General features: G+C 47.9%; 1 protein-coding gene across 4 annotated transcripts in view; it reads right to left on the bottom strand.

The window, feature by feature from the left end:
* MYH10 (myosin heavy chain 10) overlaps positions 1 to 22,584 on the bottom strand; it is a 119,880-nt gene that overhangs the window by 12,842 nt on the left and 84,454 nt on the right. For all 4 annotated transcript variants that reach the window (XR_008713072.1, XM_055576566.1, XM_055576567.1 and 1 more), the window contains 18 exons: positions 16,165 to 16,358; positions 15,953 to 16,074; positions 14,177 to 14,246; positions 13,928 to 14,088; positions 12,847 to 12,955; positions 12,627 to 12,758; positions 11,534 to 11,740; positions 9,082 to 9,219; positions 8,495 to 8,618; positions 7,162 to 7,333; positions 6,050 to 6,262; positions 5,572 to 5,716; positions 4,841 to 5,047; positions 4,329 to 4,433; positions 3,388 to 3,540; positions 2,771 to 3,019; positions 2,291 to 2,503; positions 593 to 805 (listed from right to left, as the gene is read on the bottom strand). Coding sequence is in view for 3 of the 4 variants with exons in the window: in XM_055576566.1 (XP_055432541.1) it covers positions 593 to 805; positions 2,291 to 2,503; positions 2,771 to 3,019; positions 3,388 to 3,540; positions 4,329 to 4,433; positions 4,841 to 5,047; positions 5,572 to 5,716; positions 6,050 to 6,262; positions 7,162 to 7,333; positions 8,495 to 8,618; positions 9,082 to 9,219; positions 11,534 to 11,740; positions 12,627 to 12,758; positions 12,847 to 12,955; positions 13,928 to 14,088; positions 14,177 to 14,246; positions 15,953 to 16,074; positions 16,165 to 16,358 (2,927 nt within the window). In the remaining variant the exon portion in view is untranslated. The remainder of the gene's footprint in view (positions 1 to 592; positions 806 to 2,290; positions 2,504 to 2,770; positions 3,020 to 3,387; positions 3,541 to 4,328; positions 4,434 to 4,840; positions 5,048 to 5,571; positions 5,717 to 6,049; positions 6,263 to 7,161; positions 7,334 to 8,494; positions 8,619 to 9,081; positions 9,220 to 11,533; positions 11,741 to 12,626; positions 12,759 to 12,846; positions 12,956 to 13,927; positions 14,089 to 14,176; positions 14,247 to 15,952; positions 16,075 to 16,164; positions 16,359 to 22,584) is intronic.

Raw genomic sequence — 22,584 nt, 5'->3', positions numbered from 1 at the left:
ATACAGTCGATGGAATTCTCCAGGCCAGAATACTGGCATGGGCAGCCTTTCCCCTCTCCAAGGGGTCTTCCCAACCCAGGGATCAAACCCATTGCAGGTGGATTCTTTACCAGCTGAGCTATCAGGGAAGCCCTTGGGAATGTTTCACTTTAAAATTTTAAATTAGAAGTTTAAATGCACTCAGAAAAGTATATAAATTGTAAGTGCCCAAGCAATGTTTTCACATAACAAAAATGTAAATACCTCGAGTTTTCCCTTTAGAGTGGTTTAAAGAGGACATGCAATCTGACCTTCAGAGTATTCTGAATCACCTTGTCAGGTATGTACTGATTCTTCCCTTTACTGACACTTGTAAGACTCCCAGAACTTGAACCTGACTACATGTCCCTGGACAGCCCACTGGCTTTTAAGTAGTAATGATAATCTGAGAAATAGGAAATCAAACCCAATTACATTATATTTTAAAGATAAAGTTATATGACCCAATAAATTTCCTCCAGCTACTATGTTCCAACGCAAATATCACTGGCCAAAAACTGGTCTTTGAGCACAAACAAGGGCCTGTTCTGGGGGCCACACCTCTAAGATCTACCTGTTTAATGAGCAGCCGCTTCTTTTCCTCATTCTGCTCATCCCTGGTCTGCAAGTCTCTCTCAAACTGGGCCTTCATGGCTTGCATGTTGACCTCTAGGCGAAGCTTGGCGTCTTCTGTAGCCTGGAGCTCATCTTCCAGCTCCTCCAGTTGGGTCCTCATTTCCTCCACCTGCTGCTCTAGGGCCCGTTTGGATTTCTCAAGTTCATGAACCTAGACCACAGGAAGAAGCACAGGTATGACCCTTGGAGGGACATGCATGGACAGTAGTTCCTGTTATATAGCCAACCCCCCAGGCATCCCCCAACCCTGACCTGGCCGCTGCACTAGTCATCTCAGAGTGCACCATCTGAATGATAGGCCTGGCATCATGCACGTGTGCTCTACCATGGATCATGCAGCTGAGAGATCTCTAAAAGCTGATGATCAAAGAAGAGCATGGTGTCAGGGCAATGGCCTGTTGATTGGCCACTGGCCTGCGGTCTCACAGCACCTCCCTCTTGCTGTGGTGAAGATCATTTGTGTTGGAAATGCACATGTGCAGATTTTTAAATATGAAGGTGTGTGAATCCTAGGAAGCAGGGTACAGCACGATAGAGGCCTGACCTTTCTCTGGACAGAGATCCCCACCATGCACACATTTACTAAGTTCTCTGTGCCCAGCACTGTGCTGGGTGCTCCCCGTCATGTTCCCTTTGATCTCAGAGACAACCCTCAGGCAGGCATGTGCAGGCACTATTATTATGTGTCCCTTTGGGGTTCATGGCCATGTTGGTTCTCCTGAGGACAGAAGACGCCTTAGGACATGAGGAGGCCTGTGTCTCTTGGTGTCTGGCACTTCACAGGCACAGAGGAAATGTTTTTGGAAAGAATGTGTGACTATTGTTTATTCTAGAGAAAACCAACAAGGAACAAGAAGACGGACTCAGTGCTGGAATTTTCTCTTTGCACTTTACTATGTAATCCTGGCCATTTCTATGCTAGGGGGTTCTTGTCCACTGGGCTGTAGAAGATTCAGCAGGAAGGGCAGTCCCACACCCTCATTATATGGCCATACAGCCCGTGTCCCAGGAAAATGAGATTTTATTTTTAGAGAGGACTGTGTTTTTCAGAGCACATCTGTAGCAGCTTCATGAAATAGCTAAGTATCATGTCCATTGGACACAAAAGGAAATGTGGAGAGGCTGAATGGAGCTGGGGGAGAGTCAAACCCTGAACCTGTTCTGACCCCCAGGCCTGGGTCCCCATCGCTCTCCTCAAACCTTCGACACTGAGGGAGGGATACAGGGTGAACAAACATCAGGGCAGCATCGGGGAAGGCGTGTGCAGCTGGGGGATAAGGGGTTCCCCTGGCTCCTCTCCAGGTTTCCCACTCTGTGCAGGAGACAGACCCCACTGCCCTCAATCTGAGGCAACTTCTGATACTTGGGTTTGATAACCACCCATGACCCAGGGACAAAGAAACACTTCATTCACAGGGCCCCTGCGAGGATACAGGTTACGGTGGGGAGGGTCCATGGAAACCACATGAACGCCCTGCCTGGCTTTGGTGCAGGTAACTGGGAACAGACAGGAGAAAACCTGACAGCTCATCCCGGAGACGCTGACATGATGGGCTGAGACCACCTCGTCCATGTCGCTGTGGGCTGGCCCTTCCCAGAGCTGCTGACCCCCAACGGCCTGGGCCCTGGCACTCACGTTCTTGCCCACATCATCCTTGGAGCTCATGAGGTCCTCCATGTCCGCTCGCAGCTGCTTGTTCTGTCGCTCAGCCTCCTCCCTGGCCTCCAGGGCCTCCTCCAGGGCGCGGGCCAGGGACAGGGCTTTGGTCTCCTTCTCTCGGGCCTCTGCCTCCGCCCGGTCGCGCTCTTCTGCGTAACGGGCAGAGATGTTCTTCTCTTCCGCTAACAGCTACACGGCATGGCGTCAGGAAACAGTAAAGATCAATGTTGGACTTCTCTCATTTGCTGCATGTCTGACTTCTAGCGGAGAATACCACTAGATCATGGATGTTCTCCTATTTCCTCCTTTATACTGAACTTTTTCCAGTTTTGCTACAAATACACCTTGTTTTAAATAAGGGATTATTTTAAACCCAAATGATCAAAGTGAGGGCTGTGCTAGGAGGAAACGTGGGGTGCTGGCCCTGGAGCCTGGGGTTGGGAGTGTGGGCCCCACCTGATCAAACTTCTTCTGCTTCTTCTCCAAGTTGGAGACGATCTGGCGCTGGTGGTCCAGGTCTACCAGCAGGTCATCCAGCTCCTGCTGCAGGCGGGTCTTGGTCTTCTCCAGCTTGTCATAGGCCAGGGCCTTCTCCTCCAGGCGCTGGCTCAGCACCTCCACATCCTTGAGGAGCTTCTTCTTGGCTTCTTCCAAATTTTCAATTGTCCCCAGGTCATCATCTACTTTCTTCTTGGTATCCGTCAACTAAAGGAGAAAAGATCAACATTAAAGAACTCACCTGAATTACACATTTGAGGAAAAAAGGTAAAACTTGTTTTCATTATCTTGTGAGAAGAAATAAAACAAGTCAATACTTTGTGACTCTGAGCAAATGAATCTTAGACCATAAACTTCTTCACTAATCATCTATACACAATGAATGGACTGGAACCTTACATCTCCCAGCATTGTAACCAGCATAGGGTTAGTGTGTGATGAGGTTGAAGAAAACACACTTAAGGGGTTTCACTTAGGACAAGGCCCACTTAACTGTCCCAAATGGAGCTGGAACCACCCAGCAGGACAGGGACATGACCCACGTGGAGGCCCACAGTCCCCACGGCCTCGCACACCTGGGCCTGCAGGGCCTGCAGCTGCTTCTCCAGGCTCCTCCTGGCCTCCTCCTCTTCCTCCTGCTGCTCCTGGAGGCTGCTCCTCTCCTCCTCCAGCTGCCGGATCCGACTGCTCAGGTTCAGTTTCTGGCGCGTCTCCTCCTGAAGAAGCTCCTGTTCATTTTGATAGAAGGTCAGTACTCAGGTTATAGTCATTACCCAAACCACCATGTCCTTGTTAAAAATACGGAGTGTGAGGAATACCCAGTGATAATAACAAGTGATTTTAAAACACATGATCATTTAAACAGCTCCCTTAATACAAGAGTGCTTTAAACTTGTTCACTGGGGAATACCCTGGTGGTCCAGTGGTTAGGACTCTGAGCTTTGTCACTGTCCAGGGCATGGGTTCAATCCCTGGTTGGGGAACTAAGATCCCCAAAACCAAGTGGTGGCCAAAAAAACACCACCACAAAATCAATCCTGTCCCCAAGCAATGGCAACACCACCCCCAGGGGCCGGGGCCGGGGCCGGGGCCAGGGCTAGGGCCAGGGCCAGGGACCTGCAAGCTTCCCTTTCCCACATCACTTCATGAATCCCTTTCTGCTGCTCTCAGGTCAGCGGAATGGGTCAAAAACCATAAGAAAACCATCTCATTCAACATGGCCAGCAATGCAAGAGTGTACAACAGGACCACCGCCTGGTGAACCACACCCCAGGCAGCGCCCAGGTGGCTGGCCAGAGCCCTCTCCCAGGCGCCCACACAACCTACAGACAAGGAAACACGGGCTCTAGGGGAGGGCTCTTCAAGGCTTGTGGTATAAGATGGTTGAAAATAAAAGTAAAACAGGAAATCAGAAAGAGGTGATAAGAGGCCAGTTCTGGGATGAGCGTGTTTCACCAGCTCACAGATGATAGAAACAGGAGAGTTATGATGAACACCGTTCCCACCCCCAGAATACCTGTGTGTCTTGGAGCTGAGACTCCAGACCAGCTGCATCCTTAGCAAATTTAATACCCTTCTTCTCTGCTTCTTCTAGAAGAGTTGAGACATTATCCAATTCATTCTGCAAGGAGGAATAAAAGATCAGACTCCCTTCAACAGTGGTCAGATAGAAAAGAGTGGTGATTCTGTTATGGAAAAACTGCATCTTTTTGACCAACCCAACAGTGTCCACAATCACGTGAGCAAAGGGACGGCACATGGAAGATGCAGCAGTCTTGGCCACAGAGGGTGGGGAAGGCTCTGGGCTGCCTGTCTGCAGCTCTACCCCTGAGAACTGCCAGCTGAGTCCCAGAGGCAGTCGAGCTAGTCACGTCCTCATCTACCAGACTCATCTGGGGGTGATGTGAGCTGTAAGTGGGAGAACCAACACAAGGAGCCTAATGTGTGCTGGGGCTGCCTGTGTGCCCCTGAAAGTCAGTCCCTGCCCGACACTGAGGGTGATGTCTGGGAATGGTTTCCCAGGCCTACCTGTAACTTATTGGCTTTCTCAGCCAGCTCCACCCTGAGTCTGTCTCCCTCTGAGACCTTGGCGTGGAGTTCCTGGACCTGGGCATCCAGCTTCTTCCTCTTGTGCTCGGACTCAGCCTTGACCTGCTGCAGCACCTTGACCTCGCACGCCAGCTCCTTGTTGTCTGTCTCCAGGCCCTGCTTGTTCTTTTCCAGATTTGCTTTGAACTAGGAGAGGGGAAGAAAAACAGTCACTAGCAGTTTTATAATGAAGGCCACAGAGGGCGCTGCTCTGGTATCTGGAGAACTGTGCTGGCACTGGGTGAGCCTGCAGTCCACGTCTGTTGAATGAATGAATGCAAACACTTGTTCTGAGTGTGGAGATGTCTGCTGCAGGAACATACCACTCAGGACAGCAGATACAGATACGGGGGAGGGTGGGGGGGGCCTTCTGGAAGCCAGCACAAGACCTGGAAGCGGGAACAACGAACAAAGGTGCCCTGTGTGGTGCCTGGGACAGATCAGAGGTGGGGGATGGGGGTGGGGGAGGCGCCAGGTGAGCGAGGGCAGGACACCAACTGTTCAAGGTTTTGCACTGAGTCATCAGGAGGAAGCAGGTGTCAGTGAGGAGACACCGAGAGGACCAGGACTGGAGACCAGAGCTGACCCACCCAGCTCAGGGGTGTCTGGCTCTCCCAGGCCAGCAGCGTGCTTTCAGAGCCCAGCCGCTGCCATGCCCCGCGGCCCCCTACCCTCTTGGCCTGCTCCAGCTGCTCCGACAGCTCCTCCAAGGCGGTCGCATGCCTCTGCCTCATGTCCTGGATCTGAGCCTCGTGGCTCTTTGTTTCCTCCTCGAGAGCCTTCTTCAGCTCCGCCACTTCTTGTTCTCGTTTTGTACTACAGACATTAAATTAGCTCAGAGTTAGTTGAATGATTAAATTACAGTTCTGCTTTTGTCCGAAATATGAGTGGGTTCCTCTGGCTATCTCACATGACGTTTTCCAGCAGACTGGAACGTCCATCACTGTGAGCAGCTTTCTCTAGAAATGGGGCTTTCTGGTCACCGACCCCCCACCCCCCATGCGCCCTGTGTCGTCCACCCGCACACCTGTGCTCCTGCCACAGGCTGGATGGATTCTGACCACCGAGGTGTGGTTACTGCTCCACCTGCCGTTGTCGCCAGGAGGGAGAGGGGCTGCTGGACGGAGGACATGCCCCGCCCCCGCTCACCGCAGTTCCTGCTGGGCCGCCGTGGTGTCCAGCGTGTCCTCCAGCTCCGTCTTGAGTGCCTCCAGCTCCTCACTCAAGTCCCTCTTCTGCTTCTCTGCTTTGTTCCGCGAAGCCTTCTCAGATTCAAAGTCCTCCTGCAGCTCGGCGATCTGGGCCTGCAGCTCTCGCACGACTTTTAGTGCGTTGTTCTTGTGTAGTGTCTCGTCGTCACCCCTGCGCAGGACACCCGGGCACAGGAGGCACTCAGAGCCAGCGCCCGGGGACTCCTCCCATAAGGGCCCCATCACACACCGCTCCACCCTCAGTCATGGCCTGGGCAGGGGTGGCTGCACCCACAAGTGGCTTGGGCCCAGAGCTGCTATCGGGATGGGGCTCAGGCCCTGTCCAAAGGGCTCATGGGCACAAAAAGGTAGGACCTTCTCACTTTAATGATTATTTAAAAATTCCCTCAAGCAAAATGTTCCTCTAATTAAGCAGAGCCACCACCTTCATTCCTTCCACCCTGTGTTTCTCGCTCCTCTGTGCACCTTTATGCTCACATGCGGGATTCAGTGTAGGTGGAGTTCTGACTGGGGGAGGTGGGACGCTGATGCATTATGGGGGTGGAGAACTGTAGTTCTGGGTTCTAAGCAGTCACCTGCTAAGGGGCCAGAGTCCAACAGCAATTGCAGAGAAGAATTTCTAAGATTTTCCTGATCATAATAAATTATCAACAGCCAAATATTAATAGTTATCTTGATAAAGAAATGAAGTATCAGGTATAACTATACTTATACTACATGACTTCCATTCTATAACTGAATGTTTAAGGACTGAACACCGAACTATGCTAGATGCAGGAGGGAGGGATTTAATTCCTGAAAAGTGATTTCCTCTTGTAAAACATATTGTTTTGCAAGTTATACTGTACAGAAACCAGAATATTTGATATGGTTAAAACCATTTGATCTGGTGTAGATTTCCAAGGATTTCATGATACGACTCATGATTTTTGAATATAAATACCAAGAAAGGCTGGTGAGCTTTTCTGGCTGCCTTGACACAAAGGCTCCCAAGTTCCCCAGGTCCTTATGTCATCCTAACAACCAGGAAGCCACGTGTCTAGCGCACACCTGGCCAGGGCGCCCTGCAGCTCCTCCTCTTTCTTGGCCACCTGGATCTTAAGCTCGTCAATCTGCGCCTGGAGCTCGGCGATCTGGTCTTGCAGGTCCGTGGTCTCCCCGTCCAGTTTCCTTTTGGCCTTCTCCAGCTCCTGGCGCGTCTTCTCCTCCTTCTTTAAGCGCTCTTAGGGCAAGATACAAGAAGCTCTTCAACACACTGAACATCACTCCATAGGGACACATTCAAAACACAGACTGGTTAGAGCCGAAAACAAGCCACTGTATTCTAAAGCCTGTTGCTGCCTTAGTATCATCTGCGGGTAAGAATGGTTTATGGGAAGAATCTCATGCTGAGAATGAGGACAACAAAATCCCAAATATTTTCTAGAAACCACTTATTTCCTCCGGTTATAAAAGATCTGGGAACAGCAGGGTGATTGGAGCTACACTCTTGCTCCCTCAGACACCTGTGTGCAGCTGCTGGTCAAAGGGAGGGTTTTCTGTGCTCCTAACTTCCACCCTGATGTTTCTTTTGCATAAGGCAATGATTCAGATTTTGCAAAAAATTCTAGCATTTTCTGACATGACTTGGGCCATCAGAGTGAGACACTGCCATGTCCACATACTCTGTCTCTGCCCATTTCTGTGTCAGCAGTTGTCCCTTTGTGAAGTGAGAACCAGGCACCTTAACACAGCATTTAAACACATACAAGTTCAACAGCCTGCATGGCTCCAACTTGACTTAGATCCCAACTGTGCCCACCAAAGGGCAGTGTGTGTTACCACAGAAACTGACTTTAAAAAATCAAAGTTGAGAGATAATTTAGTGCCTTTCCATCATAAATATTAGTATTTGGTGACTAGGCAAATGACAGTCCCATTTAAGAGGCCTAGTCTAGTAAACCCAAACTGATGAGCAATCCTCATGTACATTTACTATTACAGCATGTTCTGATGTAAGTTATCTGGGCTTCCCTGCTAGCTCAGTTGGTGAAGAATCCATCTGCAATGCAGGAGACCCCAGTTTGATTCCTGTGTCGGGAAGATCTGGAGAAGGGATAGGCTACCCACTCTAGTATTCTTGGGGTTCCCTGGTGGCTCCACTGGTAAAGAATCCACCCACAATGTGGGAGACCTGGGTTTGATCCCTGGGTTGGGAAGATCCCTGGGAGAAGGGAAAGGCTGCCCACTCCAGTATTCTGGCCTGGAGAATTCCATGGACAGTATAGTCCATGGGGTCGCAGAGTCAGACACCACTGAGCAACTTTCACTTCACTGATATAAGTAAAATCTTAAAGGCTAACATGTCATAGTCCTACAATCTCTCTAACCCCCAAACACTAACCTTCTAAATCCGAGATCATCACTTCTTGCTTATTCCTGATTTTGGCCAAGTTTTTTGCCTTTTCTTCCTCTTCAGCCAGCTGAGAGGAACATTCTGCAATGCGATCTTCCATGAGTTTCTTTTCCTGAACAAGAAAAACAGCTTCAGAAAAGGCATTCGAAATGACAATTGGATTTGACTGTTACTTAGGAAACAAGTATTAATAATATGGCACTATCTCCCCTAGCAGACTGTATATTCCAAAAAAGGGCAGAAAAGGAAGGACCACTTGTTGTGGGACAATCCCCGGAGCTCGGCCTGCAGAGCCCCACAGCCAGTGCTCGATCAGTGACCACAGAGAGGGGATCAAGGTGAGGGAGCCACGTGCAGGTTAAACCATCTCAGAGATTACAAGGCTGTCTGGTGAATTTAGAAAGTGAAATAGTTTCTGCCTTTAGACATCTATAGTCTGTGTAGTACAGACTATAAATCCAGAGAGACTTAAGAGAGAAAACTGAGTAAATGAAATCCCGAGATTTCCTGAAAGTGTTGACATTAAGTATTTTCCATATTTTCAGATCAGCTCTTCAATGGAAATACTCCCTTACTTTGATAAACTTGGAGTTCTGGTCCTCCAGAAGCAGAATCTCTTCTTCCATCTTCTTGATCTTGGCCTCTGCCGTCACCTTCTCCAGCTGCAGCTTCTGGCGAGCCCCCTCCTCCTCATCTAGCTGCTCCTCCAGGTCCTGGTAAAGGAGCCATGTGGTCAGTCTCCCTGCTTCCTCCACGAGACTCCGTACACACCAACCATCAAGGAGTTCAGGTCACAACAAAATACCAAGTTTTGATTTTCAAAATAGCAGGGATATTTTTTAAAATGTAAAATGTAATTATGTGAAACAGACACTTGTATGCACTATAGGTTAAGTACAAAGTGGATCAATCCTTCTAGAAGCCAGCATGGAAAAACAGCTGCTCTGAAAAAGAGCATTTCTTTTAAAAGGCCATTTCAGGAAAAGTCATATGTGACTTTTTTAAAAACCTTGTAGCAAAGTGTTATTTATCATATCGAGGAGCTATAAACATACTTAAAGTCTTGGTAATTAAAAGTGGGTATATTTGTAAAATGGAATAACATATAGTTATTACAACTCATATTTTAGAATAGTTAACACAGGACACATACTTACCTCATTGATCAGAGATGTATTTATATGTATTTGGGGCCACAAATGTTAGTTTATGCAAAAATCACTGTCAATCATGTGTTGATTTATTCTACTATGTATGTCTGGCTGATAGAGAAGAGAAAGAGAACTCAGAAACAACAGAAACAGTACAGGTGGTTGAGGAAGGGCTGCCTTAGGTCACGTCAGGTTCACAGCGTGAATGCATCACCAAACTGGGTGGGATTCCAGCATTTACGCACAGTTTTACTGCAATGGCTTCTCTTTATTTCAGACTTTACCTTAGTGTAGCTAATAAACACGTGTATCAGAACAGGATTCGACATAATTGCTGAAGTTTATCACAACTGGTTTTGGAATGAAACCTTTGCACTAGATTAACTACTGGGAAAAACTTCAAGCGCACAGTAAGTTGACAGTAGCATGGTGAACTTGACACAGATGCGTCAGCCCACACTGAGTGAAGTAATACCACGGAAATGAGCACACGCTCATCAACCAAGAGAAGATGGAAACTGTCGATAATACCACCAGAACGCACCACTGTTGGTGAATATTATTCTAGGGCTTCTGCACAGTCCCGTATAAAATCATATGTAAAGTTTGTAAGTTATATATAAATACTTTTAGTTAGAGCTTATTGTATATATTCTTTTACAACTCTATTATGTTATTAATACCCGTAAAAATAAACATCTTTTTAATTTAAAACTGTATATTACCATAGTTTAAGAATCCCCCATTGTTAGATAGTAAGTAGGCTTCCATTGATTTGTGGTTAGAATAAAGTCCTAGAACTAGAATTGCTGGATTAATGTGTACTGTTTACAGTTTTTGTGTTACTCTGCCAACCTACTAGAGGATGCTTGAAAGCTGTCTGTTTTGAAGAGTGGAGAGAGTCTGGATAAACTGCCATACTGGGTATTTGTCAAGGAAACAATACGGTCTCTTTCATGGCTTTGAGAAATGTCTGAATTGTTTGTGCTTTGCAAAGATAACCTAAGTGATGGGAAAAAATTAAGGGAGAGACCTAGAAGAAAGCAAGTCTGGCCCTAGACCCATGAAAAGTGGTGTCAGATATAGAAACACTGACGCTCAAGGAAGGCCATACTGGATAGGCTGGGGTGAGGTTCAAGGAGAAAAAGCAGTGGGTGAGCTGCAGGGTACAGGCATAGTTACTGCTGTCTCTATCAGTCGTCTGGGTATTCAGTCAGAGAGAGCGCTGTGCTTCATGTGAGGGCAGCTCGATCTCCATAAGGAAGCAGCTACCAGGGACTTCCCTGATGGTCCACTGGCTAAGACTCCACACTCCCAATTCAGGGGGCCTGGGTTCAATCCTGGGGGCAGGGAACCAGATCCTGCACACCACAACTAAGACCTAGCACAGCCAAATAAATAAATAAAGCAGTTACCACAAAGGGCGGCTCTGTGGCTTATTCTGATTCCTGGCCACCTCCTGCATCAGCACTGAGCTTTTCTTATGACCAAACCACCTCGTAGGCGCCTCACTAATGACTGGAGTGAGCAGCAGAATTAATTGTATTAATGGTAACACAAAGGACAAGGTCAGCCTCAGCCCCCACAAACCCTGGCATGTTTCTCCTCTGAATCACGTTGCATCCTATAAGGTGTTAATAAGAACATAAGGGGAAAAAAACCCAAAACAGTCTCATTCAAAAGAACAAATCTATGTTTGAAGGAACCCAGTACGTGTGTGGTTCGAATGCTGGTCATCTTTTAAGGGTGGGGACTCATCACTTAGGCTCCTCTTGCTCCTCAGTGAACACAAGAATCCAAACCCACAACATCTATTCACTCAACAGATACACTTGGAAAACCCAGACTGGAATCCTATGAGAACGGCCACCGATACCTGAATGTGTGCTTGCATTTTCTTCTTTTCATTTTGGAGGATTTGGTTTCTTTCTTCTTCTTCTTCTACCCTAGACTCCAAGTCATGGAGAATCTCTTCTAATTCCTGCTTCTTAGCGGCAAGTCTGGCCCTCATCTCCTCTGCTTCAGCAAAGAGCTCGGTCTCCGCCTGCAGCTGCTCTGCCAGGATATTCTTCTCCTCCAGCAGCTGCAATCACAAAAAAGTGCCCACTGCTGTGACTGGCTGGTTAGCACGAGGGACGGTCACTGGAGGGACTGCAGTGGTCAGGGCACGTCACCAAAGAAACCCAGGGTTAAACGTATATAATATCACGGACAACACTTTCAAAATACGTCTTCAGTGCAAGCAAAATAAGCTGAATGAAAACATTATGGGTTGTTTTTGTTGTCTCAAGTTATCCTGAATAGTACACATTAAATTCATGCTATTTTAAGAACTCCTGTTCTTACTATTAAGGTAATTCACGAAAGGGCCAAGGAATTGGAGGAAAACACTATGCAAATGCTATCAAGTTAGCACAAAGACAGTGACTCTATACACACACACACACACATATATTCTGGCCTCTGTTATTACAGTTTTTGGCCCTGAACACATTAGTCCTGTCACTTCAACCACAAACACTTCCCAGATCTCTGCTCTGTCCATGAAGCACAGTTCCTAAGAACGGGATGTGGACGCCTGACCACTGTGGCTGGAGAAGAGGCAGGTGGGAGCCTTGAACAATCTCATCCTTTTACTTTATTCTGTTTCCCTCGTGAGCCACAGAAGGTGACAATACTGGGAGGAGTCTCACAGGTGTTAAACACACACCTGAGAGCAAGTGTGATCACTTGTGTGTCAAAGAGTGACCGAGGCAAACATGCAGGAAGTCAAGCTGATTCCTATGTATAGACATCCCAATGCCTACCCTAGGGCATCTGCTCCCTCTAGGTTCAAACGGCTGTGCTTTGGAAAGGAGTGGAAAATACACATCAAGTAAGACGCTGTTTACTGATAATTCACTGGGTGGTTCCTGCCAGCAGGAACAAGCATCTTCACTCAGGGCCATGTGGGAGCTGGTGAGCCGTACCTGTTGGTGCTTCCTCTCCATCTCCTCCAGCTCCCCTTCCACCTTCGTCTGCTTCTCTTTCACCTTCAGCAGCTCTTCATCTTTGGCCTGGAGCTCCTCCTCTTGGCGAGTGACTTGCAGGAGTGGTTTCACCTAGGACAACAATGCACACCCAAGGTTGCATCCCCGCTACCCCCGGGGCTCCCGGGCCCACCTGCCGTCCGGGGAGCCAGGTGCCCACCTTGGTGAAGACGCGCCACCACTGCCAGTGCCGCAGCTTCAGGTAGGCGGCACAGTTGCGCTGCAGCACCTTCAGGGCACTCAGCTGCTGCTGCTTTTTGGCGAAGGCCCTGAAGAAGAGGAGGGAAAACTGGTTCAAGAAACCCTGTTTGTGTTTTTGTCCTGCTGATTAACAATGACAGTCACCTCTCCCAGGTCTGGAGGCTGAAGGCCACGCCGTGGTCCTGGCAGATTCCCTGTGTGAGGACCCACTTCCTCACCAAGAGCTGTCTTCTCGCTGTCACCTCACATGGTGGAGGGGGAAGGAAGCTCTCTGGGGTCTCACTCACAAGGGCACTAATCCCATTCATGAGGGCCCTACCTTCATGCACTCATCACCCCTAAGCACCACCCCTCCGCCACAAACACTATCCCTCTGGGGATTAGATTCCAACCTAGGAATTTGAGGGACATATCCAGTCTATGGCAAATAAGAGAACTGTGTTAGACAGCTGTTGTCATGGAGACTTACTAGAGGCAAATGATCCAGGAGGGCTGGGCTGGCGGTCAGGGATGTGATCACATCCCCGCTGGATCACTGGCCTGCTCAGCTGACCTCGGCATGTGTCACAGGACCTGGCACTTGGTTCACAGATGCGGTCCAAACATCCCCTGCCAACTACCTCCATACACGTGTGTGTCCGTGTCGGTCTGAACAAGGCTCTACTCCCCCTTCCCTGTGCCGTGCTCATCACTCCTCTGTTACTCTTTTCTTTCTGGATCTGTCACAGGAGAAACATTCCTATCTCTAAGGTACTCTTTCTCTTCCCTCCTGGAGGTCATCACGTTGATGCCTCTCATTCACAGGCCAAGGCTCAGAGAAGCCTTTGTGGAGGACCTGGACTGAGCAGGACCCGACCCTGCACTGTCTCTCTCAGCCCACTATTTATGTCCTTATTTAGAATGTGTTATCTGCTTACTTGCCTCTCAGACCCCGAGGACAGGGACCTCACGTCTCACATGCCTTTGTATTATTTCTAGTACAAAACACATCTCAGCACAAGCACACACTTCAAGCATTTAGTTCATGATTTTCTACTCACTTTCTGGCTAAATAACCCCTGCAAACAGCCTGGAAGAAGATAATGATGTCAGTAATTTTTAAATCTCGTTCTTCCTCTAAGTGTGCCAAGACTCCAGCTCTGAAAAATATCTTGCTCTGTCCAATTCTGTACAAGTTTGGGTCCAATTCTAAAGCCCGGATCTAAAAGAGAAAGTGTCTGCTTATTATTTTTGCTATAGGAAAGATTGCATCAACAGTCCTCGAACCAGAAAAATCCAGAAGGGCTCACCATTCGTTCACAAGCCTGTTTGCCATCCATGAAACCCTTAGGGATAGCATTTGGAGTGAGGATCTCGTATCTGTAAGAAAAGCAGCCAAAAAGCCTTTTGTCAAAATCTGTGGAAATGTTCACCTACTAATGATGAGTTCTGCTTTCTCTAAGAGGCAATAATATGATGGGCAATTGTGTCAAATTAAGAGTAAAGAAATGACCAGCTGATGGTCGGAGGTTTTCTGCAGATCTAGTTTCTACTTCTTAAAAGTGGCAAAGTGAAAAATGCAGTGAATTCCCAGGTCAGAGACCATATTTAAGTAGTTGTGGCAGAGAAGAATCAAAAACATGGTGATGAAAAAACCTTCTGTTTTTGTTTTTCATTTCCTATAAAATATCCACATCCTTAAGATGCAAGGAGAATCTGACTCTGCATGTTCAGTCACTGTCAGCTTGTAGGCACTTACCAGATAACAGGAAAAGCTGTGAGAGCAACATTCAGAGGCCTCTGTTTAGAACATGAGGAAGTACTGGGGTGACGCAGAACAGTGCTGGGCTGGGAGCACAGACGCTCACTGACCCGCACACTCAAGGCCCATTTAGTGTGTGTGGGTTACTCTCCAAGAAAATGTTAGTACAAAGACAGTGACTATATATATGTATGTTTTCAATATTTATTTGGCTGCACTGGGTCTTAGTTGCGGCATGTGGATTCTCTTTCTTGCAGTACGTGGGATCTAGTTCCCTGACCTGGGATCGAACCTGAGTCCTCTGCATTGAGAGCATGGAGTCTTAGCCACTGGACCATCAGGGAAGTCCCAGTCTCAGACAATGACTGTATTAAAAGACGAATCCTGGCTACGTGAACAGTTTTCTGGAAGCCGGTTACTGTGTTTCCTTTTCTCCTGGTAAATGGCTGGTAGTGAAACGCTGCCAGCCCATTTATCATATAGTGGGGCCACGATAAGGGTTTCCCTGAACACCTGTAAGGACTGGAACACATTTTCAACTGGTTTCTCTCTGGAACAGTGGGAGGAAAGGCTACTCTTTGACCTACAGTCCTGTTTATTTTATGGAACAACAAATGCTATCATACTTGGAAACCTGATCTCCAAGAGAAAAAAGGCAAACCAGACCTTTTAACAAAATCACATTAACAGACTCTTAAAATAACTGCAGCCCATCATATGTTTTTATCCATTTCTACCTCACCTGATCTTCTCTCTTGTCTTTTTCTTAGTTCTCCTTTTCTGATCTCTCCTATTCCTATTCTACTTTAGTAAAAGGACTGTAGTACACACTGATGGGCGTGCACAGCATGAAAACACACATCCATACACATAAACAGATACATTCATTGAAGAAAGACAGAAACATCCCAAAACACTTTCAGGAGTCACACCTGAGTAATTCTTATTTACCTTTTACATGCTTAAAACATTTCCTAAAAGGAACATACATTATTCATATATTAAAAAAAACATTAGTTTAAATCCCAGGTAGAACTGTCTGAATGAGGGAACTGTATGTTCTCAGCTCTCAGTGTTTCCTCACAACTGCTTCAGCACCCCGAGGACAGGAGCTGTCTGTGCTGCACCCACAGAAGTTATCAGCACCCTGCCCCTCTGCAAAGCAGGCAGTCGATGTTACTGACCAACGAGAAAGGTAATGATGACGACGACCCCCTTCCTTTGTGAAAAGAAAACAAGAGACTCTCTGGGGAACAAGGAAAAGTTTTTCCTCATCATCACACTGTTGGATATTCAGGTAAGCACAGGTCAAGATGAGCAATACCTCTGTCTGAATTCCTGGAAAACGATCCGGTTGGGGAAGCCCTGGCGGCAGATGCGGATCCCTTCCAGGACACCATTGCAGCGTAGCTGATCCAGCACCAGGTGTGGGTCCAGTTTCCCAGCCTAATCAAGCAGACGACAGTTTCAGAGCCTCATCTCTGTGAGCTGGCCCAGATCCGTCTCCAGTGGCAGCACCTGCTCTGAAACACATACCCGCTTCTCGTGATTCGGGATGATGCAGCGCACGAAGTTCGGGTTGGTGTTCCGGAGCGTCGCCATCAGCTTGGTGAGCGATTCTTTGTAGAGCTGCCCGACGGTGCGGAACATGCCTTTCTTGGTTTTATAGGCGGAGCCGAATGCCGTCTCCGTCATCCCCGTGACCTGATCCAGACCCACGATCCGGTCCACTGGTGGAAATAAAGAGAGACAAGGGAAAAGAAGTCAGACCTAACTCTTTAGCAGGGAAAGAAAAGACAGAGTGAAAGTGCAGCAGCACAAGCTTTGTGGGACAGATGATAGGAGATGCCATAGAGGTAAGGCAGTCAGCATATTTAGACACTGCACAAGCCGTGAACTAACAGCCACACACTTCCAGGGAGGATACGGTAGTGCTTTGTACCACATACCAGCAGGTGCCTTCCGCTGCGCTAGTGTCAGGAACTCACTGTCTCTGATAACATCTGCCTGTTACATATACAATTATTTGGTAAATGAAAGGTCATTGGCTGGCATTGCTAATACAAACTGGCACTGTAAATCTCAAAATAGGAAATGGCTTCTAAAAACTGTACATTAAAACTTATGACTGTACAAAGCAAATCCACTGAGTGAATATGCTCCAATTAAGGGGCCAGAGTCATTTCTTATTGGTTGTTTGATTGCCAATGAGAAAAGCCAACAAACGCAGGAAGGTTACAGCAAATCAGCTCAGATTTTCAGGGATGAGTAAGCTTCAGCTCTCTCTTCAAAGCACCAGGACATGCATGAAAGGGCCAGAATGCAACATTGGAAGGCTGTTCTGGAAAGAATCAGTGCCTGAGCTGAGTTCAACGAGGGCTAAACCACTCAGACACGATGCTCTTTATGAAAGCAGCCGTCAGCGTCCACTGTCCATGTAGACCCACTGCTTCAAGTGACAAGCTCACACGCAAGAGCGCAGCAAGTGGACCAGCTGCCGGCCAAATGCTTGGTGCCTAATATGCTCTCATTTAAAAGCATCTAATGAAAGAATAAAACACTCAACTGAAATAGTATTTTGAAAAAAAAATCAAAATAACAGTTGCACTAGCCTCATCACCACTCTTTGACCTTGTCGGTCCCGTTTCTTTCATGTGTTCTCCAGGGCAGAGAGCATGCAGGGACCTGGCACCATGTGAAGTGTGCCCAAGTCACGCAGGCCTGCTGTGGAAGGCGCGGGAAGGCTGGGTGGTGCCTGCACACGCCGGGACAATGAACTTGTGTGACCTCCTGCTTCGTCTCCTTGAGCCTCTCTCTAGGGCGGGCCCCACACGTGCCACTCACTCCTCACCCTTCCTCTTCTCTCTGTGCAGCCAGCTGGCTTCCAGGCCTCCCTCCTTCCCATCCTTATACAACCCCAGTCCAGGGCTTATCTCACTTGACCCTGGTCCATTTAAAACCCCTGCTGACCATCACAGCAGCATTCTAGAGTCTCCACACCTGGCTTCTTTGTGAACTGTGAACCCCACTGTTTGCTGGCCCTCTACCCACCTCTCTAACTACTATGCGCTCCTTGATGACCTGACTGCTGCTTCCTTCTGTATCTCACGATGCTCACTAGGGGCCCAAACTCAGCTCACCTGAAATCCTTTTTACACTAAGGCAGGACACAAGCGCACTTGACCTTCTGCCTTCCTCAAGCCTCAGTCTCCTCCTGGGCATCTCATTTATGCCTTGAACTCCTATACCTGACTACCCAGCACCAGTCACCAAACACCTATACTCTTCTGTCTACCAGGTCACAAAGAGTCTCTCAACATCTGTTTTTCCTCAGTATCACCTCCCTCTAACCTAGTACAATGTCTGGCACATAACCTGCTTGATACACATATGTTAGCAAATAAATGTGGTACAAATTAAATGATTTCAGAACTATAACTAGTGAGAAATGCATCAAAAGAAAAGAACAAGATGCTTGTTCAGGAGCCGGGAGGCGAAGACATGCCCACAGTAAGAGGGTGGACTGGGAAGGGATCAGCAAGATGACAGGGACCCATGTCGAAGTCCAGGCTCTAAGAGACATGATGGTAGCCTGAACTTGTGAGATCACGGAGGAGATGGAAGAGGAAGAGGATTCCAGATGTACTTTTGTGGGAGAATTGACTTGCTCTTAGGATGAACTTGACATGGAGAATCAGGTAGAGGGCCAGGGCAAGAATTCCTGGGATCTGGGCTTGAGTGGGTAAGTGGCTGGTGGTACCATGGGAAAGATGATGAGAGAAAGGGGTTCTGTGGGAGGGGAGACAGACCCAAGCTCTATGTAAGTCTGGGTGCCCGTGAGACACTGAGGTGGAGATGTTGAGTGGACAGCGGAACATTGCCGTCTGCTGCTAGGCAAGTAGGTCTGAGGGAGAGAAGGCAGGTTTGGGAGGTGCCGACTTTCAGGTAGGGTTTAAAGTTACAGGGCTGGATGAGCCCCTTAAAGGGTGAATGAACAGAGATGGGGGTGCCAGACAAGCCCCAAGGAGCTGGAGCAAGGAGGAGCTGGTCAAGAGGGAGGAGAAGGGGCTGGCAGAAGAGGGGAGCTGAGGTCCAAGTCCTGAACTGAAGCAGATGCTCCCTGTCTCTCCTCCTGGGCAGACGTGGCCACTGGTGACTCCAGCCAGAAACCCAGAGTCAGCGTCAACGCCCCTCCCATGTCCAGCCTCTGATTTATGGGAACCTCAAGACAGACCACCAGAGTCTTTGCCCTGGTCTGTGTGACGACACCCTTCCTGGCTCCTTCCTCCCGTTTCATCCTCCCACCCCTGCAGCCACACTGTGCTTTCCACTCATACCTTTAGTTCCAGTGTCATGATTAACAGATATTTCTAAAACTAAACAAGCTACTTGTTTCTAGACTTAAAATCCTATTTCTCCTATAGCCTGTAGGACACGGTCTAAGTAGCCCCAGTGGGAGAGTGCAAGGATGAGGAACTCCACCCAGACAAACTCCTGCCAGCCACAAGCTGTGTGATCTTGGGTTAAGTCACCCAGCTTCTCCAAGCCTCAGTTTGTTTCTCTGTGCAATGGAGCCAAGGAACCCCGCCCCCACGCAGGGGTTCCCAGCAAACTCATAATGGCTTTTAGGTCTCCATTCCTTTCCCGCCACCTCTTTTTAGGCTCCAACATCCACCTACCTCCAGACTAAACAGGCCACTCCCTCCCCTAACCTTCCAATCACAGACCCCATACTCTGGGACAAACCTTCCCCTCTGTTCCATGGATATTTCCACTGGACTGAGCTTCTGGGGACGTCTCTCCAGCACTGAACACACAAGGGGTCCTGAGAGCTGATCCCCAGTGTCCTGGGGCCCCTCTGATCACCAGCTCAGACAGCTTCTTCTGCCCATCCCACTGCCCGATGTTGGCCTGAGTAGGGTCCCTGGTGCACAGTAATTTTTTTAAACAAATATCCACTGAATGAACACAAAATGATCCACAGGAACGAGTCATGCCCACAATAAGAGAAGAAGCACCGCGTGAACTCTGGGGATTCAGCCGTACTGGTCTGCAGGGACCCATGAGGCAGTTCCAAGGAAGGACAATTTTGTTTTTTTTTAATAATAAAAAAAAAAGAACCTGATTTTCAAATTTAACTCTAATAGGGGTAAGTCCAAGCTAAATATACAACAGTTTTAAAAAATTAATGCTTTAGACTTTCAGGTTTTTTAATTGAAAAACTTAAACTTGGGGTTAGTTTCTACCACTGAGCAAAATTATCTTGTAGGTAAAACAGAAACACTGTGGGAACTTCATTAAATAATCAGGGCCCCATTACTCATACAGTTTAACTCAAAAAACCAAGACGAAGAAAAACCTCTATTTAAAAAAATATTTTCTTGTTAAAAATTACAGCAGCAATCAGGAAAATGCAGACAAGATCCTAGCAGTTCCCCGAGAAGAGCAGCACTGCTTCTCCCAAGACCTAATATTGCTACTAAAACCTCAAAGCGTCTCACAGCCCCAGCCCAGGGCTTCAGGGTAAAGAGTGGCTTTGTTTCTCCTGCTGCTCTTCTATCTGAGGGGCCAGGCAAGGCCGGTTAGGGTGCTGGTGGGCACTGCAATTCATTACTTGGTTGCCTGGTAGCCTGTAAAGAGTTCAAAGTATTTCACATCAACACTTCATTTATTAACAAACTCCATGTGGACAGTCAGAAATGAGATGAGCTCCACGCACCTGGGACCTTAAGGGTATACACACAGTTTAAGAGAAAAAAAAAATGCAGCTGTAATCACCCATCTCATAAAACTGCCATCAATAGTTTTACATAAGGAATGGCATCGTGTGGGGCCAGAATGCTTAACTGGCTCTTCTTCTAGCAGACAGTCTCAGGAGACAGATGTTTGTGTTCTTTAAATCTGTGCATGGGACAAAATACTAGTGATCTAACAGCACTTGACACAGTTAAGCCAGTTCTTCAGAAATTCTCTCTAGTTAATAGAGCTGGAAATCAAAAAGGGGAGTAGAAACCTATTTTAAGGTTAACTTTAACACCCAGCCTTGATGAGCGGGAACTCTATCTCACACTCCTACCCGAGAGAGGCCCTCAGCGCTCATTCACACCGACTAAGACAGTTCTACTGTGAGGTACACGAAAGCATTACTAAGTCAAGATTCTGAGGGACTTGCCTGTTGGTCCAGTGATTAAAAGTCCATGATTCCACTGCAGGGGGCACGGGTTGGGGAAATAAGATCCCACATGCCATGCAGCATGGCCCCAAAAAAGGGTTCTGAAACAAACATTTAAGTACTGTGCATTTCCAGAAACAACCTTAACATTGAGCAGACTATCTCCAGTGTACCCCCTATTATATAGTAGTAACAAATTTATAACGGTTACCTAACTGGGTTGTAGAACCAATCTCTTAAATGTTCTAGAGTACTTATAAGAATTCCAGGAAGCCTGGAGGTTGACAGGGAGCATGTGATTTAAGGAGAATGCAACCTTGCTTCTCCCAAGCACCAGTGTTGAGCTGACCTTGAATCTGTCTCCTTTACTGTCCCATCTGTACTTTCTGTCCCTGCAGAAGCCAGTCTGGGCACAGGGAGCCCCTCTCCTCGCCAGTGTCTCCTGCATGGCTGTTCCTGTTGATGGTCCTTACTACCCCGTAAAGGAAGTGGTAGGTGTCAACTAGCGTCAGGGCAGACTACACACAAGTGTCCCCTGACACAGGATCAAGACCAAAGCCATGGACAGCCGCCCCTGTCATCACAGGCCTTTTAGTTTAAAAACCCTGCCATTCATTTTGATGTCTGGCAAAACTATACAATTATGTAAAGTTTAAAAAAAAAAAAAAAAAAAATCCCACCTACAACTCTGAGGGTTAGGAAACTGTTTAGCTAATTCATTGCATCCTCCATTACCGGTTTATCCCAGGAGTCTAGACTTTCAAATTATTTGGAAGAAAATACAGATCTTTGGTTTACAGCAGAAACTTGCATGACCTCCTTATTCTGCCTCCAGGAATTCTGTTCCATTCTCCCCGTGCTTGTTTTTTGATGGTTTTGGAAACCTCTCTTTACCCATCTCTCATTTTTAACCTCAAAGACCTGCATGTTCTTCCGGTGGCGTCTTCCTAATGTCCCGACTGTACTTCGAGGCACAGGGCCCGTGTGAGCACGTGTCCTCTCATTCAGAGGTGCCGCCACCTCAGCGCGTCAAAGGCCATCATGATTCCATGCCTAGGATCCCTCTCATGTCTCCAGAGAAATCACTGAGAATACTAATGCCGGTATTTTCATTGAAAGCCTGTTACCCCTCCTTGGGCTTTGATTCCATAAGCAGATGTTAAGGAGAACATTTTTGCTGTAGAAATATAACACATAGCTTCAAGACCACATGGAGCCATGGTGGATGGAAGGCTCATCAGGAGGAGAGACTGAGACCCTGATACTCAGGTCAGCGGAGTGACTCAACCAGGGGCCACCTCACAAGAGAGCTGGACCAGGCATGTTTCCAGTTACAAGGCCAGCAGCGGGGGAGGGGTGAGCTGGCCCCCTGTGGGAATGCTGTCATCCAGGGTAGCCACGGACCCTATCCTGCAGGTATGGAAAGCACCTGGTCCACAGACCCCAAAGATCACAGCCGCACAGGAAAGAGCCTCTGTGCTGCGGGAGAGGGAAAGGCTGTGGCGGGAGGCTGGGCGAGGCTGTTGCGCCCACCCAGCCCCTCCCTCTGTGACTTCATGGTGTGCCCCCTTGGTGCCAGGAGCAGGGGAGTGACAGTGGGCAACAAGGGCCCGCAGGCTGGAAGTCTCTTAAACTAGAAACCCAAGAGGTAGAGGAATGAATTTAAAGAGGGCACTCTGCTTTGGGAGCAAGTCCAAAAGTTCGACCGCTGACCTTTTATCACAGCACAAGTCTCAGGCAGACCACAAGCATCAAACCGCCTCCTGACTCCCTCTTCGCTTCCT

Source organism: Bubalus kerabau, chromosome 4, assembly GCF_029407905.1.
Source record: "Bubalus kerabau isolate K-KA32 ecotype Philippines breed swamp buffalo chromosome 4, PCC_UOA_SB_1v2, whole genome shotgun sequence".
NCBI lineage: Eukaryota > Metazoa > Chordata > Mammalia > Artiodactyla > Bovidae > Bubalus > Bubalus kerabau.
This window is presented reverse-complemented; position numbering and strand designations above follow the sequence as displayed.